Here is a 13,004-nt window from a genome sequence, read left to right as displayed (position 1 = left end):
ATACACAGAGAACTGCCCTTTATATCCTGTTGCCCTGTCAGCACTCAGCTGTACATGGCTGGCAGCCAGCTTGAGACAGCCCCTTGTGCCTGTGGGCTTATCTTCCCTGGAACATTATTTATTCTATTCTAGTGTTGGCTTTATTAAATGCCCACATTATTACCGGTGGACCGCAGACTGATTGCTGAGAGCAAGCAACTAGATAAGGGAAGAGAGGCAGGGTTAGTGCAGAGTGTGTGTGAGAGAAAGAGTGTGTGGGCGTTTGTTAGATAGAGAGAATGTCTGCGCAGTGGATTGGGGTCATGTTGCTCCAGAGAGTCAAATTTATTAGTGGGAACCTTCAGAAAATTACACTGGGATGTATGTGTGACTACATGCATGCACTTGCATGATGCATCATGTCTATTTCTGTATCTCTCTGTTGGTCCCTCAGGGCCACTTAATTAACAGACATACTGTGCCAATCGAGGTCAAGGTCGTGGCGGTTATTAGTGCCAGACAAGAGCATCTTTCTGTCTTCTCATAGGGGCCAACAAGCCACTGCCATCTCTATTAGCTGCCCCTGGAGGGACATTTTCTATGCATTTAACCCTACAAGCATGTTCCCCATCTTATCCTGACTGTAGTTTCATAACTGTCACACTTAAATCGATGCTTTTTATTTAGTGGATGGGTAACTGTAGTCTCTTCTGTTTAAGATATTAGTGCATCAATTCAATAGTGGACAAGAAGAAGATGTCCCTGAGTAGGTGCAAGTAGATGTTGGACAATGTTGAATAATGTATGGAATACCAAGCACAAAAGATGTCCAGCTTTAATACCATTTAAAAGCCTTTCAGACCCCATTTACACTGGAAGAGACATGATATTCTTATGGACTTAAACCAATAAAAAAGAAATTGCCAGACGGATAGATGTAAGGTAGAGAGGTAGGAAACTTCAGGCTACTTCTTGTTGCCCGAAAGGTTCCGTTTAATTAATTTCTCCAGTCTGTTAGACGATCCTATCAGATCATCAAACATTTGCTTAACATTTGTGAGCTGAAAACAAAAATAAACGCTTCGCAAAAAAAAGAAAAAAAAGACAAACACAAAACATAACTTTGATGGGGAAAATACATTTTCACGAACTATCAAAATTGATCAAACCGTCGCTGCGTACTTCAGACCGCGAGCTCAGTGCACGCGGCACTTGGCGATATACTTGACAGACCGCGCGCGCTTTCTCGCTGCTCTCTTCTTCGCGCAGCTCCAACTCCAGCTGTTTGTCTTCCTACCTTCAGTCCGACTGCGAGCAATGTTCCCACCCCGAAAAAAACACGGGACGATAAACGAGGAGGGACGCTGAAGGACGGGGAGTGGAGGACGGACAGGGGATGAGAAGACCAGCCAAAGAGGAGAGCCGCTGTCGCAGAGGAACAGGAGGAGGAGAGAGGGAAGCAGACACATCTGCGGTGACTTGGGGGATTCGGCTTGGTGAGAGGGGGGATACGCAACATTCTTATGATGCCAGTATTTTTAACCCGGGTAAGCGGAATAAATAATGTGCCGTGGGACTGCCATATTGTCAATTTCTTTGCAGCTTAGTTATTTTTAAAAAGCGCCTGCTTTATAAATTGACGCTTAAAAAACGGATGCTAGGAGGATTTTTGTAATTCTCTGTAGATATCCACCATGGAGAGCTTTTATCACCTTTGGGAGCAAAAGTGGATTGACTGAAGGGGGAGAGAAGGACTGTTTTTAAAAGAAGATACCGCCACCTTCTCCTTACATAAATGTTTGCGTGCCATTAGAGTGCTCCTGCTTTTCTCCACAACAGACGCGCATTTCACGCACACTGCCAGAGGTGGACATTATCAGTCACACATGCGGTCCTAATAACACGGACGGACCTCACCCCCTCTCACCTACCCAGCCCCTCTCCTCACCCCACTGTCTGATGACTCCCCCGCGCACAGGTGGACGTGGTACGGAGCCTACTGTAGCATCATCTTCTTCATCACCACCACCACCACCACCACCACCGTCCTCCTCCTACTCCTCCTCAACACCACCATGTCCTCGTCGTCGCGCAAGATTTCATCCGAGTCATTTAGCAGCTCAGTGGGCTCGGACTGCGGGCTTGAAAGCCCCGGAGGAGACGGAGGGGATGGCGCTTTGGAGCCGGCCGACGAGAGCCGGGGTTGCCCGTTTTCCTCCTTCCCATCGTCCCACAGAGCGCTGCTCTGGAACGGCCGCAGCCCCGCTGAGAGGTCGGCGTGCCCGGCGGGCGAGGAGCAGCAGGGACCCTGTGTACCCCACAAGAGGGCTACCAGGCGGCGGAGGGTGAACCTGGACTCGCTGGGGGAGAGCCTGAAGCGACTCACTTCACCGACGGTAAGCTTACAGCTCTTAGCCTACATGTGTAGCACTCTGTCACAGCTCATGATGAACGCTGGCTACATATATTTGTATTATTATTAGGCCCGAGCAGCTAAGCGCTGCGAAGGCCTATTGTAATCGCGCTGTTTCTTCTTATTATTATTATTACGATTCTGCCCCCCAAATGAATTGCCTTTTTGGGGGCTTTATCATATTCAAAAACTCACCAAACGTGGCGGGCGCATAGAGCCCGTGTGAAATTTACGTATTTTAAGGTCCTCGCAMATATCGCACAAGAAACGGCTCAAGGGCGCCCCCTAGCAACTTTCAAAAGACCCTTTTCTATTCACTTACTTTATCGTAGAGACTTGAAATTCGGTACAGTTGTAGAGCTCCCCAAGACACTCTGAATTTACAATTAATGTCATAGTGCAACTATCCTAGGAAGTCGGCCATTTTGGATTGAAGTTCCGATTTTGMSCCCATTTTGGCCGTTTACAGACGTCGCATTTGATCGAACTCCTCCTAGGGATTTCGATCGATCGGCTTCAAACTCGGTCAGATTGTTCATAAGGCATGGCCGAWTCAAAGTTATCAAATTCGTGAGTTTTCGAGCATGTTGAAGGGGTCGTKCCAGGGGTCAAAGTTCACCGACTCAACAGAATGTAATAAACTGTTATATCTCTTACAAATAAACTCACAGAGCCACCAAACTTTATGTGTGTGATCATCCTTGGATGACCTACGACACCCAGTTGTGAAATTTTGAGATTACCTAAGCCACGCCCCCTTAGAACAGGAAGTGTCATGTTTTACTSCGAACGTTCACTATCTGACCCCTTTAACCTAATCAACATGAAACTGTGTCCACAGACAGAAGACATGTTGGTGTGTTAGGGTGTCCAACCCCGTTTGGTTTGGATGCAGCAGGTGGGTTTGGTGGCATGGCGAAGTGACCTTTAACGCCGTCTCCTTACGTTTGGCCTTGAATTCCACAGTTTAAAGGCCAGCTGCAACAAACTCACTAGGTTTGATCCTTGTGGGCCCCTCGACAGGAATCCAGTGTTATGTTTTGTGGGCGTGGCCTAATGTCTCAACAGCGCCCCCTTGAAGATTTTAAATAATCAGCCCCAAGCCATTGTTTAACCTAGAATTATGAAACTTGGTACACTTGTRTATCGTGTCAGGACCTACAAAAAAGCCTCTTGGAGCCATGGTCCAAACTCAACAGGAAGTCGGCCATTTTGGATCAAAGCCGCCATTTGCTGTTTTTCAAAGACGTCGTATTTGATCGAACTCCTCCTACAGCGTTTGACATACAGACTTCAAACTCAGTCAGCGGAGAGTTCAGACATTAAAGGTCTAAAGTTATCACAGGAATTTTTGTATGTCAAAGCATGTGGGCGTGGCTAAGTGCCAAACTTTGACTATTCGCCATAAAACATCAAATTGACATAACTTCCACATACAAGCTMACAGCTGCTTCAGACTTCCTATGTCTCACTACTGACCAACCCTCATGGTAAGATGATGACGTTACCGTAGCTCCGCCCACTTTTAACAGGAATTCAGCTGTTTGTTCTACTGTATGTCTTATTTTTACTGAGTAATACATATGGAATTAATCTTCTACCACCTSACATAATATSASCTGATGATGAACTGTGAGGATGAACTCTGACTCATGGGGGCGTGGCMAACTGTCTGTCCTTCGCCATATGCATACAACTGTCTCTGAATCACACACGCATCTTCCGATTGGCACCAAACTGGATACATTTGAGCTGTGCTAAATGCTAAAGAGCCCAACGGGTTTGAATTGTGATTTTACTCTACAGCGCCCCCTAGATTATCCCATCATCAATATCTCCTCTCTACATCGACCGATCTGMACGAAATTTGTGGTGTGTCCTCAGGGAACCATGCCGAAGTGAACGGTGCGAACTGCCTGGCGGAGGCGCGCCTCAACTGTGCGAAAGGGTACGCGGTGGCAGGCGGGCGGCGGAGCTGGGTCCCCGCGGTGGCTATAGGCCGGAGCGGCGCTTGGCTGCTCGGGCCGCTTGAGGCTCCGCGGAGCTTTAATTATTATTATTATTATTATTATTATTATTATTATTATTATTGATTATGTATTATTATTTCTAAAGCACAATGTAAAATACTCAAGAAAAATAAGAATTTAAATTTTTTCTTAAGACACCTAAAGATTTCAATTTTTTTGGAAAAGTATGAAAAAAAGAAGTTAGGGGAAAAAACATTTCCACTTAATTATTGTATCTTGTCTAGTCCATCCATCCATCCATCCATCCATCCATCCATCCATCCATCCATCCATCCATCCATCCATCCATCCATCCATCCATCCATCCATCCATCCATCCANCCATCCATCCATCCATCCATCCATCCATCCATCCATCCATCCATCCATCCATCCATCCATCCATCCATCCATCCATCCATCCATCCATCCATCCAGAGGTTTTTTTGCAGGTTCCATATTATTTGTAGGTCCAGGACTGTAGAGATATTCGGCCCGTTTGAAACCCTGTTTTCATCAATGATATGATGTGCACTGTGCTGTCTATGAAAAAACCCTTTTTTCTCCCTTCTGCTCTGCTAGCCTGAATCATCTGGCAGATTATATAATACTAAATATGTTGTTGTGAGGCAGAGTCAGAGATGCCCCGGCCTCTGTCTGTATATATTTAACTATGTGTGGATTGTGACAACCTGTGTTTGTTGGTGTGTCTTCTATCTGTGCCTCAGTTGTATTATAGGCAGTAATGTAATAAAGCTGCTGTTACAACTGAGTGTTGTTGTGATAGATGATGTGCGGAAGTTTGCAGTTAGGTTATCCTGGGTGGTTAAATTAAGGTTTTTAAAAAACTATTAAGATGCGGGGAACGTGACTTTCCAAGGTTTTGCTAGAACTTCATAATCTCTTAAACATCCAGCATCATTATGAATGTATCCTTAACTGATACATTCATAATGAGGATTTTATTATACTGTACTAACTGTTTTAAGATAGGGGCTGTATTGAGGCCTTTCAAAAGTTTTAAATATTGTGCTTGGAGTTCTGCAGATATTTTATTACATGTTTATTTTTTGAATATTTAGCCATTATAAAAGACTGTTATCAAAAATCTGATTTAGATTTATTTAGAAATTACATTGCACAGACTTATTGTGACAAGTCGGAGGTGGAGTACAATTAGCAGACAAGGGTTAGTTTTTACAACCTCAATTATTTGCTTCAGAGATTTTTCTTGTTTTGACCACACTCATATATGCTTCAGATCATCAGATAAATTTCAGTATTAGATGAAAAATAGAAAAGCAAAGAAGTGGTTTTCAAATGATTATAATTTATTAACACAAAAGGGAAAGAAGGTTATCTAAACCAAACGGGTCCAATGTTGCCAACCTGTTTGGCAACAGCCGTTGTTAAGCATTTACTGTAACTCGACTTTTACATGCAGAATTATTTCAATTCCATCAGTTTGGAGGGTTTTCAAGCAGATATAATTAGTTTATAGATCTGCTGCACAAATGCAATCAAATTTTGGTCGGGGCTTTGATTAGGCCATTTGAGACAACAACTATAGTTAATCTTTAACATATATGAGTCATTTATGTTGTTACTGATAGAGGCAACTGGACAGATATTATATCAGCTCATTCATAAATAAACCATTTGAACTTTCTATGGTTTCGGTGCAGTTTTATTATTAGATCGATTTCAGATCTATTAAGATTTAGACTTCAATAGCAGTAATGAGTTTTTATTTTACTGTGCGATGTGGGATGTTTTTCTCAAATTTACCAATGATTTCTCCTAGTGAAAAACAAGCTGTTGGTGCTGGTTTGTGTTCCTCAGTACCTTTGCTTCTGTGTACAATCGTAGTAAATCCAACTGCTTCTCCAGTTTGCAACTACGCTCAGCGCAAGAGTCCCAGAACAGAGTACCGACTCTGGAGATAAATAAAGTTAAGAATTAAAGTCAGACTTGTCTTTGACTTGTTTATGGTGTCCATCACATGCGAGTGACATTGTATTTCTGTGGGTGTGAACCTGAATCTGTGGAAGTGCTCGTTTCTCCATACATAAACAGGATGACGGCTGTGTGTCACACAGGAGGCTTCTCTCATAGTTTTTGTTTCTGACTGGCATGCGATTTCTTGCATGACTCTTTGCAAAGATGTCACTAGGAACTCCGCTCCTGGGGAGTCAGGGTTTTATTGCTGCAGCTTACAGTCTGCACATTTGCTTTCAGAAGTCACTTTTTAGCGCTATCTTTCTGTGGAGCCACCTCTGCTTCCTCTCCTGTCTTCTCGTACTTAAAAAGCTTCCGCTCATGTGTTCTTCTTCTAGCACAGTTTTAATAGAGTGCTGTCCACCTGTCTACCAGAGGAGAAATGACCATAAAGATAACTTTAATGTTATAATAATTAATTTTAATTAAATGTTAGTAAATTATATAATAAAATTTGGCTTGGTTCTTCTTCATGCAAAGGCAACAACTGCTTTGATTAATTATCCATCCATCCATTTTCTGCCGCTTATCCGGGGTCGGGTCGCGGGGGCAGCAGCTTCAGATTGATTAATTATGTATGAAATAATAATTATTGATAGATAAACAAATACAGGTGTGATTCTCAACCTTCGTCCTCAGGGCCCACTGTCCTTCATGTGCTAGACGTCTCTCTGCTCCAGCACACCTGATTAAAAGGATTGCATCACCTCCTCAGCACGCCATCAAGTGCTGCATAAGCCTGTTAATCACCCATTCATTAAAGTCAGGTGTGTGACAGCAGGAAAACACCTAATACATGCTGGACAGTGTGGGTCCTGAAGTCGAGGGTTGAGAACCGCTGGTTTAATAAGTAACATTTAGCGGAGCTGAGATCCCCCAACGACAGACCTAACAATGTCCATGTCTTATAGCTTCTAGCTCCATGAATACGATCTCCGTCTTATCAAGCAGCGCTCAGTTTTTTCTTGACCCCTCTCTCTCTCACATGCACAGATGCCACTCATGCAGACAAAATGCATATAGGAGTACAAACAGGGGGCATGTTTACAGCAGCTCACTGTGACTGACAGGAAGGAGCAGGGTCTCTGTTTGTGTGAACTCTGACCACACTGGCCCAGCAGGAGCAGCATGCACATGCACTTATGCTCATTAGCAGTTACCCAAACAATCATTTCAGCTCTCTTTTCTCAGTTTCATGTTTGATTATAGTCATGTATGTTTTTACTCATAGGTTGATCGCCTTTTGTGTTTTCATTTTAGAGCAGACCACTGTAGTTTTTAGGGAAGAGTGCATTTTGATCACAGTGTTTAAGCAGAGCACAATGATGCATTACTGATGGTTTTTATGGAAATTGCACTTTGTAAGATTTTTCTGCATACAGTTTCACTGTATTCTCTCTTAAATAACAGTTATTTACTTACACCGTGTAAGACAAAAAACAATTCTCTCTCAGAATAACCTTTTCCTGTTTCAGTTCCATTTGGAAACCATGTCTATTTGCTAAATGCCAGAATAATCACAAAGAGAGGAATTTCATTTGAGGATTTTTATAGCTTCTTGAAATTCAGACGTCACAAAGCCTAACCAAATTAAAACAGATTTGATATCCAAACGTGGAAAAAAAAAGAAAAAGGAAATACTTTCTAGACAGCGCACATAAATATCTGGTTTCATCTGTGTTGTCATTACGCATTTTTTCTAGAGCAGATTTATGTCACTTTTGTGAAGGACACATTTAGATTTTATTTCACAGTAGCTATGCTTTAACAGTATCCCAGGACTCCATTTTTTTAAGCAAACAAAATTGCTTAAAAAAAATTCATGTACTACTTTCATGTAGTGAAAGCAGTACATGAAAGCAATTTTAACTGCTTTCATGTACAACTGAAAAGCAAGACTACACAAACATATTGATAAGTACTGTTATGATAATAGGATTTATTATTTATTTTGGTGCATAGACTCAGACAAAATATGCCATAAACAGCACAAAAATGTATTTGCAGTTTTTAAATGGTAGAGTTTTATGACGTAGTATATTAAACCGGTTTACTGTTTATCTCTTTTTAGAGTAACACTGGTGGTCTAATAAGTGGACATTAGCTGGTTAATTATTCAAACTGTCTGCTGAAGAAGCCAGCCTGCAGTTGAGTTGCCAAAAGAAGTTGCAAAACAGTGTAATCTTAATATTAGAGATGAATGTGGCTGAATTAGTTTCTACTACATGACTATCCACATTTTTTGGCATATTTCTGAATAGCAAAGATAGTGCTTTACACAAATAAATAAAGGAAGACTCTGTTACGATGTTTGCCTGCCACATGGCTCATGTTTGACCTACTTGTCAAGAATATTGTTTACTGAAATCAGTGATACCATAGAAGCTCCAAAGCTGTGTGCTTGTTGACCTTGTAAGCTTCTTACCAGTTTAAATCATTAATCTGTTGTTTATTTGTTTCAACGTGGATTTGATATGTCTGCGATTACAATGTTACAGTGAAAATAGCCTCAAAGTCAAGAATATAGTAAAGCAACCCATTCATTTTGTAGTTAGCTGGATCTGCTGGCGCTTTGATGATGATATTGTAACTTTCACATTTGCACATTCTGTATTTTTCCATCCCTCTTCCTTTGGTAACTAAAAATAGGCTGTGGTTTGATTTGCAAGGTGTTCTTTAGTTAACTATATTTGTGAATATTATTTTTTCATTTATAAACGCAAATAGATTGTTTCTGTTTGTGATTTGACATTTCAGGGAAAACCAGAATCACGGCAATTGTCTAACATCTTAGTGTTAGTCAACATCAGTGATTCTTAACCCTTAAGAATTACTGCCTTCCATATTTTCCCCAGTGATGTATGAGGATGAAAAAAAGAGTTTAGTTTGGCAATTAGCTATTTTTTGTCTCAGGTCAGATTGAAATGAATAAAGGAAATGTTAAATAAAAACAGAAAAGTAAAAAAAAAAGACTGGCTTTCAAACAATTCCTGCATCTGGACTGTGTAAAACATAGTTTAAACTTTTTGTTTATAGTAAGAAAATTAGTTTCACTCACAGAGCTCTTTTATTGTATCTGTAAAACCTGAACCTTGCTTATAGATAGGTTAAAAATGCTGGTGAAACTGGACATGCTTTGTTATTGACATTAATATGTTTCATTGTTATTACTAGTGAGCTCTATTGGTCCCTTCTGCTGGATCAGGTCCTACTTTATTTGGAAAGTTTATCAGGGTAAGTTTCCAACTTTCCTGAGGCAACAGTTCACACTTTTATGGTTGACAATAACTGTTAATATAATGAATACAAATTTTAAGAAATGATGTATTGTAGTTCAGTTTCCTCATAAATGACCAAAACAACAATGATCTAAAAATAGCAATTCAATTTAAAACGTTGCTCTGAACTGAGCAATTTAATCCATGGCCTTAAAAGAGCCCTTAACAGGTCTCCTGTTTTATACAATCAGTCATTTTAAAACCAGACAAAGAAAACTTGAGACAATTGTTTATCATTGTTTCAGTTATCCAAACCATCCTGCCAATGAGTTATGAAAGTCAGACCCATTGTTCTTTGCAGAATTAAAGTTTGTTTGCCAAAGAGTGAGAAAAGAAGTAAAAACTTAAGAAATTCAAAACAGTAAAAGTACTTTTTCCAGCACTGTATTTAATCAATCAACGTTCCCACAACCTACTTATGAAATACAATAAGATTGTTGTAATAAAAGCAGGAAGGGAGTAACACATCGAGTCAGATGTGTGTTAATGCATTTGTTTCAATGAAAATCAGGGACACTGACGGGCAGAAAAGACAGATTCTCCTTCTGCAGAGGAGAACATGACTAGCCAGCATTTCATATAAATAAATGACATGTTTTACATTTTCTTATTGTTGCTATGGGCATTGGAATTATCCTTAAAATTTTAGATTGTCTTGTATTCAGTTTGGAGCTTTGCACATTAATTTAAGGAGCTGCACAACTATAAACCAATCCTGTCATCCAGTTGTGTATACAATAAGCAGAGATGCTATAGTGCAGGCTAATTGCAATTTAAGAGAACAGTATGTTTGTGCAGCAGCTTTATTCTCACATGCACAGATCTTAGAATGCAACTTCATCAAACATGCTGTCCACCTGGACTATACGTATGCAATAAAAAGTGTATTTTCTGAAAAAATGACCAATGTTTCTTTCTTCTTTTGTACTTTTTGTCGGGAAGTGGTGCATGTAAAACAAATCAACACTGAGGAAAAAAATGTTAATCTGCAGACAAGCTGTATCTTGTCTGTTAAGGTTTCTTGGAGTTTTTTTTGGCCCCAAATCTCCCAAATCTTCTCTATTTTCATTCTGTCTCTCTCACACAAACATACTAATGCAAACAAATGGACACAGACTCAAAATATCTCTCCTGTATCTGACCAGAGTGGTTGGTGACCCCAGAGTGACCTCTCCAGCTGGCACACTGTGTTCCAGTATTGTCACAACAGCCGTGCATTTCAGCCGTATCACAGATAATCATGTTGGACCCGCCCTCTAAAGCTTAGACTGCCAGCAGCGCTAAACATGCCAGCTGCGCGCACAAGCATTCAAGTGGTTTGTGTCTTATGGTCATTTGGAAATTTTCTGTACAAATATAAGGCAAAATGTAAAAAAAAAAAAAAAGAACACTTCATAAAAGCATTTCCTATTATGGAAATTAATTAGATTTTCCTTTAAAACTGGCATTCAGGAGTAAAAATTGAATATGGATCTGGTTTTTTTTATGTTGCTCAGAGCTTCACAGATATTAACAAAGGCTTGCTCATTAAAAAAAAGCTTCAGAACAGGACTGCTAAATGGACTTTCGTCATGATTAATTTTGTTCACACCTTTACTTCAATGTGACTTGTTAAAGTGTCCCTTGAGAAATGTACCCATTAAAAATGACTGTATTAGGCGATGAGGTTTTTTTTGGGTGGCTTATGTGCGTCACTTTTACCAAGCCAAGAAGCCAAAAGAAGCACCAGGGTGATAAATTAAGTAGTGATGGGACTCCATTAAAATTTTGAGATTAAGGTTGACCCAAAATACAGAATAGGTACAGACAGGTGACAAAAGGTGAACAAAATTCAAGGTGGCAGCACTACATAAAATCCACTTTTTTTGTTTGTTCATGCATGATTAAGAAATCCTTAAATGTCCCTTAGCAGCCATTTGGGGGTGCCCAACCTTCTCCCACAAAGTGCCGTCTTTTCCACAAAGCTCCTCCTCAGAGCTTCAGTCTCCAGCCGAGCTTCCCCCTCACAGAGTACCCTCTCCTCATGACTCCACAGTTACTCAGCTCCAGACTAGCGGCGACAGCAAAAGTCAAATGACATGCTGAAGGGAGAGTCTCAGAAAGACCAGGGGCTTCTTAAAGAGACAGAGGCCAATATTAAGGTGTCAGATTTCTTTTAAATAGGCAATAATACTGGAACCCCTATAATCACACAATAGCTTTGGCCTGTAGTAGCATTGATTTATCTTCATTCAATGAATGAATTAAGTATTTATTTTGAACATGTAAAGAAAATAATAGGAAAAATAATGAAACAGGAAATAATTAGACTCATCTAGCTCATCTTGTAGATACATTCTGTAATTCAGTTTAGGATATGTAAATGCTTTCCATTATAAATATTTCCACCTATAACTTGACCTCAGTCACTATCCACAAATGTACTCAACATTAATTCATTATTCTATAGCCTACAGCATTGACACCTATAACTATTCACTTTCTCGGGTATAGTCAGTCAGTCAGTCAGTCAGTCAGTCAGTCAGTCAGTCAGTCAGTCAGTCAGTCAGTCAGTCAGTCAGTCAGTCAGTCAGTCAGTCAGTCAGATTTTATTTGTTTAGCACCTTTCATCAACAAGGCATTTCAAAGTGTTTTATATCAGGAAAACACAAAAATACAAGAATAAGATATCCATTCAACTACATTGATCATTAACCAGACACTCTCCAACTAGATCAACCAACAATATGCGACCCAAATCCTCGCTCTGGATTTAAAACGCATTTATATCCATGTACTTTTGCAATAGAATTTATTTTTGATAATTTTAATTGATTTATATTTATGCAGCATTTTTAGTCCTCATTCAAACCTCATTCAAATTCACTCCACAGAATGCAAATCCGTGCTTTGTTTTCTAAAATGTAGCTCTCCCTTAACTTAACCTTCTTTTTTAAAGTTTATTTTCTCAGTAAAGTGCTTTCCCTCCCTCTCAAATAACCACAGTAATTTAAGTTTGATAAAACTATTTAACAATAAAGAATCTTTAATGATTCCTGGTTTGGCACATGCTTTGTTTTTCACAGCTATTGTTGCTTGTGCATGCCTGCTGCAAGGCTTTTAGACAACTTTATGCTTCAACATAACACCATATATTTTTCATTTCTTAAACCACCTAATCTTGCATTATGTCTTGTGTTGTATGGACTTAGCTCGAGTTTTAGGAAATGTGAAAGCCTTTGGAGGGTATTCAGAAGCAAAATGATTGATGTGATATTTTTTTTCTTTCCTTAAATGTGATGGTTTTAATATATATATATATAATATATATATATATAATATATATAA

At 39.9% G+C, this 13,004-nt stretch overlaps 1 protein-coding gene across 2 annotated transcripts in view; it reads left to right on the top strand.

Moving 5' to 3' along the window:
* The first annotated feature begins 854 nt into the window (after positions 1–854).
* The window catches only part of gucy1a2 (guanylate cyclase 1, soluble, alpha 2), a 46,074-nt gene continuing 33,924 nt past the window's right edge, over positions 855–13,004 (top strand). The window contains exon 1 of one of the 2 annotated variants that reach the window (XM_008425516.2): positions 855–2,375. In XM_008425516.2, the coding sequence (XP_008423738.1) occupies positions 2,055–2,375 (321 nt within the window). In that variant the 5' untranslated portion in view covers positions 855–2,054. The remainder of the gene's footprint in view (positions 2,376–13,004) is intronic. The other variant, XM_008425515.2, reaches the window with a different exon arrangement.

The sequence above is a fragment of the Poecilia reticulata genome, linkage group LG13 (genome assembly GCF_000633615.1).
Source record: "Poecilia reticulata strain Guanapo linkage group LG13, Guppy_female_1.0+MT, whole genome shotgun sequence".
NCBI classification, from domain to species: domain Eukaryota; kingdom Metazoa; phylum Chordata; class Actinopteri; order Cyprinodontiformes; family Poeciliidae; genus Poecilia; species Poecilia reticulata.
Note: the sequence above shows the minus strand (reverse complement) of the source record. Positions and strands in the feature narration are given on the sequence as shown.